This window comes from Oncorhynchus clarkii, chromosome 7 (genome assembly GCF_045791955.1).
Source record: "Oncorhynchus clarkii lewisi isolate Uvic-CL-2024 chromosome 7, UVic_Ocla_1.0, whole genome shotgun sequence".
Taxonomy (NCBI): Eukaryota; Metazoa; Chordata; class Actinopteri; order Salmoniformes; family Salmonidae; genus Oncorhynchus; species Oncorhynchus clarkii.
Window position 1 is genome coordinate 36,772,287 of NC_092153.1, and position 12,839 is coordinate 36,785,125.

Consider the following 12,839-nt stretch of genomic DNA (forward strand, 5'->3'; position numbering starts at 1 on the left):
AAAGATTTAGGGAGTCCCATTGCTTTAGGACTTGGTCAGGGGGTTTAAGCATGTCCCAGTTTAGGTCACCTAGCAGGACAAATTCAGACTTAGTGTAAGGGGCCAGGAGAGAGCTTAGGGCAGGTAGGGTACAGGCCGGTGCTGGTGGAGGACGATAGCTCTTTGTTGACTGTTGCTGGGTGCTATTAGTAACCAGCAAATCAAATTGTTTGGGGACAGACTTGGTGGAGACAACCGAGCATTGAAGGTGATCCTTGGTAAAGATTGCCACTCCCCCACCTTTGGAAGATCTGTCTTGCCAAAAAAGGTTATAACCAGAAAGGTTAACATCAGTATTCAAAACACTCTTAACCACATCTCAGTAATGACCAACACATCTGGATTGGAGCTGTGAACCCACACTTTCAATTGATACATTTTAGGCAATAAGCTTCTAGTGTTAACGTGCAGAAAACACAGGCTTTTACAAGAGCAGAAATCAGTGAAGCAGATATCAGAGCACAAGTCAGAATTGGGGCTAGCAACAGTAGATGTGCATGTACACCCTGGTCAATTTACAGATATCATCAACAGTAATATAATCAAGGCACGGCATAGGACAAGGAGAGCTCTGCAGTGCAGATTTATGACATTTGAATGTGCATCAGATGGAAACAAGATCATATTGTACAGCAATTTCATCAGGTAACATGAATACAAAGCCAGCGAGAGGTGGTTAGAATAGGATGTGGAGGCCAAAAGTCTGTAACCAATAGAGAGAGTCAGAGTCCCGAGTGTGGGAACAAACAGTCTGTCCCACAGTTGGGTAAAGAAAGTTTGTAGTCAAAGTATGCAGGAGTCATGAGGCAAATTGCAAAATGCACAAGAAAGAAAAAAAAGAAAAAGTGTATACACACACACACGACTTGGAGCTAGGCATCGTAAGTTCAGAGTCACTCGCCCCAACAGTGTGTGTGTGCTGGAAGTGAGTGAAAGCTTGGGTGAGAGGGGTGAGTGTGGTGGAGGTACCTGTACCAGACGGGGAGATAGGCCAGGACAGACGGTGAACAGATCGCCAGGTAGAATCCTAGGAAGTGCAGCAGGGAATGGGAGTAGGTGTCCCACCCACTTGGGAGAAGCTTTTATTTCTGGAGGCAGATTTCTTGTTGAAATTGCCAGTGAATGGTCTTTGAACAGCAGGAAAGGGCTTCAGAGGACACTTCAAAAGACTCACACTTGTTGGGCCCAAATACCTTTTACTTCACACCGTAGTGCTAATTGAATTTGTATCTGGCTCAGTTCCAGGTTAGAATGGTGTCCTCAGGTCTCTGCTGTTTGCTGACTAGAGCACCCTCCGTATAGCTTGCAAAAATAAAAACTTGGAAGCAGTAATTTCTCTGGTTAAATTAGTCAAAATTAGGTTGTAGGTTTGGAGTTTTGATCTGGAGCGAAGGCCATGCTGTGGAGTGTAGCATCCTGCATATGTACCTGCCGAAAAATCCAAGTTTCTCTCACTCCAAATCTATCCTTTTGTAAAACAAAACATGTTGAAAAATGTGAGAGCCCACATTAAGCTGTGTGAGGGGGGGGTGAAAGAATGATTAAGACAGGGCGAAATAGAAACTAATGTGCATACACATGTTTGTCTCTTCCCTAATCGAATAAATGCATAAATTATATTTACTTGTTCAACTCCATGGAAGAAAAACAACTAAAATTGTGGATATTGAGCAACCAAACCAACACAACATAAAGTGCAGTAACACTTCCTACGGCAACACAAGGTAACAAACTACTATATTGAGCACCCTAACCTCTATGGCTGCGCACATTGTATGGTGGTAGTCATAAAATAACTACTGAGGCGTAACAATGAACACCGGAATGTACCTTGTGTTTCTTTAGCATTTGAATGGAGCACTGTGTAATCTCACTTTGGGGGTCTGAGCCGTTGTGTCACAGTAGTCATAATTAAATTACTGGTCAGTCGGGTCATATTGAAACACAGGCGAGTACCTTGTATCGTAACTTCATAGAGATGTCTGACTCTGGAGCTTTTGAAGAGACCACTGTATAATCTCATTCTGGGCTCTGAGCCTTTGGCAGGAAGTAGGAAGTGCCCCGGGTAGCAGATCACTGATGAGGTAAAGAGGAAAGATTGGATAATTGGTGGTAATGACTTCAGTCTGTCAGACTCATACAGTCACTGTATCTGAATACCCATACTAGCGTCCTACATACTTAAACTGCATACTAATTCGGCATTTGATCTAGTAAAAGTCACTGGTCTTTCCCGACTTGGGTGTTTGACTACAGCTGATAATCAGATACATTTACGCGCTGTACCAAAATGAAAGAATGGCGGGACTCAACGCAATCGCGCATTAGATGACACATTCAGAGTACTATTTTCCAAATTTCACATACTATAAAACATTTTTTCGCATAGTATTTAAAACGCTAATATGGGTAATTGGACACGGCCAGTCATTGAAAGTGCGTGTATGTGTGTGTGCACGCGGCTGCGCACGTTTGTACAAAATCTAATTAGATAAACAATTCCACACAAAAGCAAAACTTATGTCTAACTCTAAACATTTCATTATTTATTCATTTCTTGCACGGGTTCATTCATAAACCTAGCTTCTGACCAGCCCATCAACAATGCAGTGCACCCTGGTAGGGTGGACAGACACACTGGACTTTTAATTCACTTTTAACATACCTCCCGTTTACCAGGGCCAAGCAGCCATTCTTCCCTAGGAGCAGGATTCCCTCCCTCCCTGTCAAAGGCAGGCAGCCATGCATCTGAAAGGCCCAGGCCTCCTCATTGAGAAAAGCTCCAGGGCAATGGCTCTGTCCCGATTCAGAGCTAGCCAACCAGGAACTTTCCCACAGAACAGACACAAAACTGCCTCCAAGGATACGAGTTGGTTGGGTGGTTTTCAATGCTCCCTTAAGGAGGTGGAGAGGAATAACTCTAAACCTTGTTACCACAATGCACACACACAGGTGCGAGCATGGCGCACACACAGTTTCCATGTGTAACTCTGTGTCGCACTGCTTTACTTTATATTGGCCAGGTCGCAGTTTTAAATGAGAACTTGCCCTCAACTGGCCTACCTGGTTAAACAAAAGGTTAAATAAAAAAAATAAACAGAACACATTTCAGCATGAAAACACACTCTCCCTCTTACAAACGCTCTCTCCCTCCACACACCATCAACACTATGAAGCAAATGCACCTCCCTCCCGACATCATTCATCTGCAGCCAGATGTTACAGACATAAGAAAAGAGAGAACAAGAGGGGGTTATTTCTTTTGAGAGTTTGTGATTAACAAAGACAAAGTGAAGGAAACATGTGTCCCACATGTGCAGTCAAGCCAGGGCTGGTAAGAGATCCCAAGGCCACCACAATAAAAGACTTGGCCAGGCCACTGTTTGTGTACGTCTGGAGACATTGTAAAACATTGTCTTTTTTCTTTCCATCCCTTTGACACTGTAAATCAAGGCATGACTAGGAATAATAGGGACATTGACAATGGGTGCAAAACACACTAATGTAGGGTTACACTCCGGGAATTCACAATTCGGTCTTTTCTCATACATCAGACACAAATTGACATCTTGTTTTATGGTTTTGTCTTTGAGTCTATTCACAACAAGGAACCGAAAACAGAGTCGTATTGTGATTAGTGCTATTGCTGCTATCAATGTTATTGTTGCCTCTGATCGCATGGCTGTCCACATAATAGGAAGTACAGCAGACAATTGAAACAATTGGGAAGCAGTCTTCCAAATTACAATCAGAACATTTATTTTATGCCAACAAAAATACACATTATGTGTAGACCGTGTACTCTTCAAAATAGACTAATGCATTTCCCTTATTTAATTTAGTTCAGAGAAACGTTACAGTATGTGTTGAGTTCTCTGCTATGTTTTTAAACATTTTAACCGGCCCATAGAGGTACGACAGGGACCCTCTTCAAACAACTATCTCGTTGTCCCCTGTAGTATGGCGGGACTTTGTGGTTGTAAGCACAAAAGGAAACCAAAGGGGTGATTTCACCTGCCCTGCGTCCCAAATGGAACCTTATTCCCTTTATAGTGCACTACTTTCTCTGTGTCAAAAGTTGGGTACTATATAGGGAATAGGGTGCCATTTGGGACACATGACCTGTTATATATAAATGTGTTGATTGCATTTTTCCTCCAGACTTCCGCTGAAACCTATGATGCAATTCCCAGATATATCCATTATGAAAAAAAGTTAGATTCTTCAACTGTCCATCACTTGCAAATGAATATGTTTCATAGTTTGGCTGACATTACAGAATGACGGTTTGTGCCGTCGGTGAGAAAGTTCTAAAAAGCATTTTTTAACATGATACATTTCTGTTAAATTGAATTTGTGGAATTTCTTTCCTTCTAAATGCATTTGAGCCAATCAGTTGTATTGTGATAGCCCTATTTAGTAAAATACCAAGTCCATTTTATGGCAAGAACAGCTCAAATAAACAAAGAGAAAACGACCGTGCATCATTGCTTTAAGACATGAAGGTCAGTCAATCCAGAAAATTTCAAGGACTTTGAATGTTTCTTGGCACTTTTTAAATTATTATTATTTAATTTTACACAGAAATAGGCATAATGATTATTCTCTAATCATTATACTTCATGCCCCCTCTAAAATATAGGTCCCCAACACCCCTTGTGCCATGTCTACTGTCACAACATTATCATGACAATTGGCAGTGAAATGGGACTGTACTAAGGTCAACACCTTTTTGGAGACAGTGGATCGGAGACACACACACACCACTTCTATCCTGCAACAGTTTCACCTTATATAACTAATAGCCATTTCCAACTGTCCACTACTAGTTAGATTCGTTTTGCCCCTTTCCATGTTTTTGTAGGTGTAAAGTACGTCTGTGAAAACACTTTAAAGTACTACTTAAGTAGTATCTGTACTTAACTTTACTACATTTCCTAAAGAAAATAATGTCCTTTTTACGTCATTCCTTTTCCCTGACACCCAAATTACTCTTTCCATTTTGAATGCTTAGCAGGACAAGAAAATGGTCCAATTCACACATTTATTAAGAGAACATCCTTGGTCATCCCTAGCGCCTCTGACCTGGAGGACTCACTAAACACAAACACTTCGTTCGGAAATTGTCTGCGCGTTGTAGTGTGCTCCTGCCTATCCATAAATCAAAAACAAGTTCTTTACTTTTACTCAAGTAAGACAATTGGGTACTTTTCCCACCACTGGTAACATGGTTGTATGTAAATCCTTCGTGGGTTTATTGGGATAGACTATTATTATAAAATATCACTGTAAACTAGACTGGAAAAAAAGGTAAAGTAGAATATACATATCTTTCAACCAAAGCTTTGACTTCATGAAGTGTTCACTTCATTTGTTAAAAAAACTTCCGCCCAAAATGTTTTGGGATAAATAGCTATACTTCCTATAATTTCCACAACTAGGTTTAAAGAAAATGTCAAAACTGAGCATGAGAAGAACTCAGCAAGCTCCGAGACTTGGAACTTGACGCGCGCTCATGACAAGACGTTTATCTGCAGCTTTTTCAGAAATCCCTGATTTAAAAAAATGTTTTAAAAAAATGTTACCTTATTGTTGCATTTGTCCGAGTTTCCTTTATTGCTGCCTGGTGCCTGGGAGGCGGAGTAGTAGTTCGAAAACAGGAATACAATTGTGGCTAGATGAAATAGTCTCGCTCGCGCAGCCATACCCTCTCTAGTCCATGCAGACTATCTACTGTGGAGCTCGATCCGTCCCAGAATGTCTCTGTGATGCTGGTCTAATGTTCCCCCCCCAAAGTGGGGCTGTGGCCTGTAGTAGCCTACCTACAGCTCTTGAAGTTGGTTGGCATAAAGTTAATATATTTGGTCACTTTCTATCTGCCCCCCGCAAATATGTGAGCCTGTTCTTTCACTCTGGAATTGTACAAATGAAGTGACCATTTTGAATGAAAAAAAAAAACCAATCTCATCAGATTTGTCTTGGAAATCTCCAATAAAGTTCCTAAATTGTCCCCACCTGCTCCTCAGGTATACGCCCCCTTTCAACCTGTAATATGTCTTGAAGCATCCCAAGGCTGTTGACTTATGCGAATACAGAGAACATTTGACAATTGACTCCTATGGGTTGAAACCTTACATTTTCAAGTTTCCATAAGGGCTACCGGTATCTGTAGCCTACATTTTACATTATTTACATATTATTCCTTTTACCAAAGCTGTGTTGGAATACTCATACTTACCGCACTAACCATACTATTTGTGACGTTATTTCAGTATATAGTATGCTTATTGGTCATATTGGTCATAGTATGGATATAGTTAGTATGCCAAAAGTTCCCGGATTTTGTACTAAATTCACCAAAATACAAAGTATACATGCAGAGGGCACTATTTTGTACTTTTACGGCCCATAATGCAATTCATCCGAAAGTGGGCGTGGCTTCACAACGTTTTCAGATTTGAAGAAAATGGTGGAAAAAATGCAGCCGAAGTCCGTCCAGAGCGAATACAAATTCATTGAACTAATGGCAAATGTTAAGAAAATGTTGAGCAATGTAATAAAGGCATGACTTTTCAAATAAGTTATGTTGCACGTTATGTTGGCTGACAATTTGTTAGAAACACTATCCTTACGAACCGCATAGCATTACAGCAGTTACCTAACATTAGTTGGATAATAATACATCGAACTTGACAGGCAGTATATTAACTATCTGCTATCTAACTAACTAATCAACGTTTATTGACTTGATTATTCACATCATTCTTAGCTAAGTGGTATAGTCGTCATGCGTTTCAATGGACATTGAGAACTTTAGCATTGTCACATCTGGTGGCTTACCCGTTGAAAAAGTGTCAACCTACTAATACCTAGGTATTTGGTTGGATGACAAGTTGTCCTTTAAAGTTCATGTGTATAATCTTGTGACAAAGTTTAAAATTAAATTGGATTTTTATTTTTTGTAATAAGGCTTGCTTCCCGCTTATGGCTAGAAAGAAGCTTGTTCAGGACACTTTATATACGCAGAAAGATATATTTGTATGTGTTCATCTACAAAGCCCTTTTGGGTAAACTCCCTCTTTACCTCTGTAGTCTAGTCACCTTCACCACCAGCAGTTACCATACCCGGTCTGCTAGTGCCACTGAATTAATTAAAAATAATGATGGGAGACTCTGTTGCAGAGGAGTGTAAATGCTTTTAAAAATGTTGTATTGTATTGTTTTGTGTTATAATTATGTAATGTATTGATTGTTGCTGCCTTCTTGGCCAGGTATCCCTTGAAAAGGAGACTCTGGGTCTTAATGTGCTTTTCCTTGTTAAATTTCAGAGCACTCTAGTGCCCCGTTGAATATGGCCGGTGTCAGTAAACGTGTGGGGGAAAAAAGTGTAATTCTTGCTAGCAGCACATTTACAGTCACCAACGCTCTGGATAACCAGCCTAACCAGCTCTGCTACGGCAAGTAAAATGGTCAGAGTGAGGTGTTCTCTCAATTGTGTCTGGAAGTAGCTAGCCAACGTTAGCCAGTTGGCTTGGATGCTTGACTGCTGTTGAACGCTCGGATCAACCCTACTCCTCGCCCAGAGAGTCCAGTGTGCGCTCTGAACTCTCCAAGAGCGAATCGCTCTGAATTTACAATCTGATAACGCTCTGGAACGCCCAGAGCACACTCTGGTACTGCAGATTGAATTTACGAACACACCCGAAATCGTAAAATGTTTACCTAGTCATTTGTTATGCTAACAAGCTAGCAAGAGGTTGCATAGCAACAGCAGTGGCGGTTCTAACTTGTATGGCTCCCTGGGCGAACCGCCCCTACAGCGCCCCCCGTCCCCCTAAAAAAAAGCACCATTCTGCACTAACTGTAATTTTTATTCAGACATTTGGAACAACACAAATAAATAATCATAACATTTAAAACTATATAAATATAAAAAATATATACAAAAATAAGACACAAATATCAAAAAGAAGTAACAAAGGCAAATAGAAACAAATTTGTGTTGATTTGGCACTCGAGCATCAATACATTACCCATCCCCAACACTGTCAACCAAGAGTCAAGACTAAACCAATTCAACTTGGTGGTGTGCAGATTAGTTTTATATTATTGTTAACTACTTCATACAAACCAGAAAATAATGCGACAATATGTCTGTGAAACTATATATTAACAGTATTATGAATGAATTGTAGTTTATTTGGTAGCATTTCATAGGATGACTGATTTTACTAATTGCATTAATACTGTACAAAGTTAGAGGTGCGCTATTTGATAGATTCCCCCACTCCCCCTACTCTTGGACTTCCATTGGGGAGATCTGAGGTTAACCTACCCTCGCCCCCGCCCCATCTCGTACTTCTGAGTGGGAGACCTTCCCAGGCAGTAGCCTGCCTAGCTCACAAACTTGAATCAGGGCGCCCACTCCAACCAGGTTAATTGACCCACAGTCCCACACGGTGACATGATATAATTGACGTGACGTGCAAATGAGTGATAGAAAAGTGATCGCGCAAATGTCACCATTCCCCCAAAAATTGTTCAGGTGCCCCGTGCCCCGCCATGGGCGACTGCCCATGTCACCTATAACTAAATCCGCCACTGAGAAACAGCATCAACTTCCTGTAGACAGGCAAAGCTCTAGTACGATCAACAGAAATTATACAGTTCGTTTACAGTATACTAAAATGAACTTATAGTATGTAGTACATACCCATTAAGCATGTAGTACAGTATGTTAGTATGGTTATTCGAACACAGCTCATGTTTGTTCTTCTTCTATAAAGTTTTATGGCAGACTACACCTATTGGTGTTGTCGTGTCTTTGGCTATGCCGGATTAAGTGATATGACATGCTATTCTATAAAATAATTTCTCCGTAATGAATATCACCTGATTGAGCAAATCATGTAAATGTAATTAACTAGAGAGTCGGGCACCACAAAAATAATATTTATAGAGCTGTTATCTTCTGAATAAACTCTTAAAGACCTAGCAATATTTTACATCAATAGCAGTCAATATCAATCGTCATCTTACTTCATTCTCATCTGAAAGTTGTAAATTCTTGGTTATCTGCACGAACCCTGGCTAACAATTTGAATCAGCAATACAAAACTGAGCTGCGCTTCGGTAGGTTGGTGGTAGATGGAAGGCCATGTTGCCCAACCGGGTCCTTTGAAGAATGTCTCTGGTGGTCAATTGGATACGTTGTAGTAACGTCGTTGTGTGATAGACGGGATACTCTGTCTGTTCCTTCCTAACCCTTGTTTGCATCTGCTGTTGCTAACTCAACGGCTAGGAGGTATCACTTCTGTAGTGAATAAGAGTTCAAAGTTCATACCATTCGCAATCAAAGCTCACACTGATGTTGGCTTCGTTCTGTAGTTATTATCTGAACCATTCTGACATAGGACCGTCGTCCTCACATCTTCGGAACAGGAAGTTATATTGTCGTCAAGGGCTCATATAGGAAGGGAGAGGAGGGCATGTTTGAAAAGTTTTATAGCCCATGTCCCTTCACCGGGGCGGTCCACTGATTGAGCAGAGCCATATCTTATGAAGACCCAAATCTCACATTTTAGAAGCTAAAATTACATTTCATCCCATCACAAATAATTTCATATTCAAACATTTAAATTGAACAATAAATCCATGTGAATCCGATAACTCTGATGTGTAGACTTTCCACTGTAGAGTTTATGTCATCTTATCATTGACGAGAATGTCTCAGATGACAACCGAACTGACATCATATTCATTAAGTACCACCGCATATGTTCAATTGTTCGGATTACCAGAATATAGTTAATATCCCCCCACCTACTGATGTTCCCAGAATCTCTATGTTAACCAAGGGTTGTTGCAAATGTAACCTCAGTAGGGTAGAGAGAGGAAAAAGGGGGGAAGAGGTATTTATGACTGTCATAAACCTAACCCCAGGCCAACATCATGACAGTGTATTGCTACCACCTACTGTACAGGTTTGAAGATAATACAAAATACAAAAACAAATCAAAACAACCATCCCACTCCTTCAGTCACATTCAAATCACATCCCTACACAGGCTCAGGTGCCTGTGAGGACGGAGCATTCATTGACAGGATTACTGTCAATTGCAGAGAGGTTTAGAAATCTCTTTTATTTTTTTTATTTTACCCCCTTCCTCCGACCACCAATGTGTCGGAGGAAACACTGTGCGCCCGGCCCACCACAGGAGTCGCTGGTGCGCGATGAGACAAGGATATCCCTACCGGTCAAACTTTAGGCAACAACATTTTCCCTCACACCGTCAAGACACCAATGTTTATAAAGGATAAACATACAGTACCAGTCAAGAGTTTGGACACCTACTCATTCAAGGGTTTTTCTCTATTTTTACTATTTTCTACATTGTATAATATTAGTGAATACATCAAAACTATGAAATAACACATATGGAATCATGTAGTAACCAAAAAAGTGTTAAACAAATCAAAATATATTTTAGATTTGAGTTTCTTCAAAGTAACCACCCTTTGCCTTGATGACAGCTTAGCACACTCTTGGCATTCTCTCAACCAGCTTCACATGGAATGCTTTTCCAACAGTCTTTAAGGAGTTCCCACATATGCTGAAATCTTGTTGGCTGTTTTCCTTCACTCTACAGTTCAAGTCATCCCAAACCATCTAGGTTGGTTTGAGGTTGGATGATTGCGGAGGCCACGTCATCTGATGCAGCACTCTATCACTCTCCTTCTTGGTCAAATAGCCCTTACACAACCTGGAGGTGTGTTGGGTCATTGTCCTGTTGAAAACCAAATGAAAGTCCCACGAAGTGCAAACCAGATGGGATGGCGTATCTCTGCAAAATGCCATGGTAGCCATGCAGGTTAAGAATACATTGAATTCCAAATAAATCACAGACAGTGCCACCAGCAAAGCACCCCCACACCATCACACCTCCTCCTCCATGCTTCATGGTGGGAACCACACATGCAGAGATCATCCGTTCACCTACCGGCATCACCGGGGGCAAACTACCTGCCCTCTAGGACACCTACAGCACCTGATGTGACAGGAAGGCCAAAAAGAACATCATCAAGGACAACAACCACCCGAGCCACTGCCTGTTCACACCGCTACCATCCAGAAGGCGAGGTCAGTACAGGTGCATCAAAGCGGGGACCGAGAGTCTGAAAAACAGCTTCTATCTCAAGGCCATCAGACTGTTATACAGCCATCACTAACATTGAGTGGCTGCTGCCGACATACAGATTTGAAATTATTGGCCACTTTAACAAATGGATCACTAGTCACTTTAATAATGTTTACATATCTTGCATTACTCATCTCATACTGTACTCTATACCATCTATTGCATCATGCCTATGCCGCTCGGTCATCCATATATTTATGTTCATATGCTTATTCCATCCCTTTACTTAGATTGGTGTGTATTAGGTAGTTGTTGGGAATTTGTTAGATATTACTGCACTGTCGGAACTAGAAGCACAAGCCCTTCGCTACACTCACATTAACATCTGCTAACCATGTGTATGTGACCAATAACATTTGATTTGACACAGTGACTCTTTCCACTTTGTCTTATTGTAGCACACTGGGTGATGGAGAATGATGTAGTATTTACAGGCGCATCCATATATGATTTTGTTTCAACTTCGAACATAAATGTATGCCAACAAAAAGAAAGGAGGACCAAGGCACTCTTCAAATAATTAATTTAAATGCCTTTATCAGTATGGCATGTTCAATAGAAACAAGTTTTTTTTTTAAACCGACGCGTTACGGCTGCATGACCTTCGTCAGGGAGTACGGTTTCTCGGTTTAAAAAAAACTTTTTCTATTAAACATGCTATACTAATAAAGGCATTTTAATTAATTATATGAAGAGTGCCTTGGTCCTCCTTTCTTTTTGACGACCAATTTACCCCTTTTACCAAAGAGCACCTTCTATCTACCAAAATGTACTATTGTGTACCTTAGTAGCGCTTCCCTTCCTCCTCTTTCTACTATAAATGTATGCCAAATTGATACATTTGAGGTAAAACTACACATTCTACAGTGTAATTGTATTAACACATGACAAGAAAATCTAAAGTAAAGTGAATATTGCATTTTGAAAAACTATACTTAGATTGAATATGTATCAATTCAAAGAGTGATTTGGTACAGGGAAAAGTCTATTAAAAATGTGCTTAAGAGTTTTGAAACATGAAACGATCTGTTTTGATTTCTGTGCATAGAGTTGTGAAAATGTACCAGATACTTGTGAGAATTGCACCAAAGTGAGAAGAAAAGTGAAGAGTATGGCACTAGCAACACCAGAGTTGTGGATTTGATTCCCAATGAGTTCATAAATGAAAATGTGTGGACTCACGGTTGTACTTTTGATAAAAGCGGGTTCTACATAATGGCATATATTATGGTATGACAGTACTGTATTGACTAATGCAGTTTGAGTAAGCAGTGTGAACCCCCCCACTATCAAAAAGACCCCAACAACTTCATCGTGGATACATTTTTAATGTATTGGGGATGCATTTGTTATATACAGTAAATCTCTGTCAATATCAGATTTGTTTTACTTACTGTGAAGTAAAATCAAAATAGGCATCATAATAGTACATACAATAGTTTGTATTTTTATACTTTGCAAACATACATTTTCATTATGTAGTTCTCATAATCTGTAGTAGACAACTCAGTCGGTAAATGATTAAGCAATTATCAATTAAAGGGACAGTTTGGGATTTTTACAATGAAGCCCTTTATCTACTTCTCTAGTGTCAAAAACTTG

At 40.3% G+C, this 12,839-nt stretch overlaps 1 protein-coding gene across 1 annotated transcript in view; it reads right to left on the reverse strand.

Moving 5' to 3' along the window:
* The window catches only part of LOC139414208 (interleukin-17 receptor D-like), a 57,155-nt gene extending 51,379 nt beyond the window's left edge, over window positions 1-5,776 (reverse strand). The window contains exon 1 of the mRNA XM_071162097.1: window positions 5,625-5,776. Within this exon, the coding sequence (XP_071018198.1) occupies window positions 5,625-5,744 (120 nt within the window). The 5' untranslated portion in view covers window positions 5,745-5,776. The remainder of the gene's footprint in view (window positions 1-5,624) is intronic.
* Between the last annotated feature and the right edge of the window lie 7,063 nt (window positions 5,777-12,839).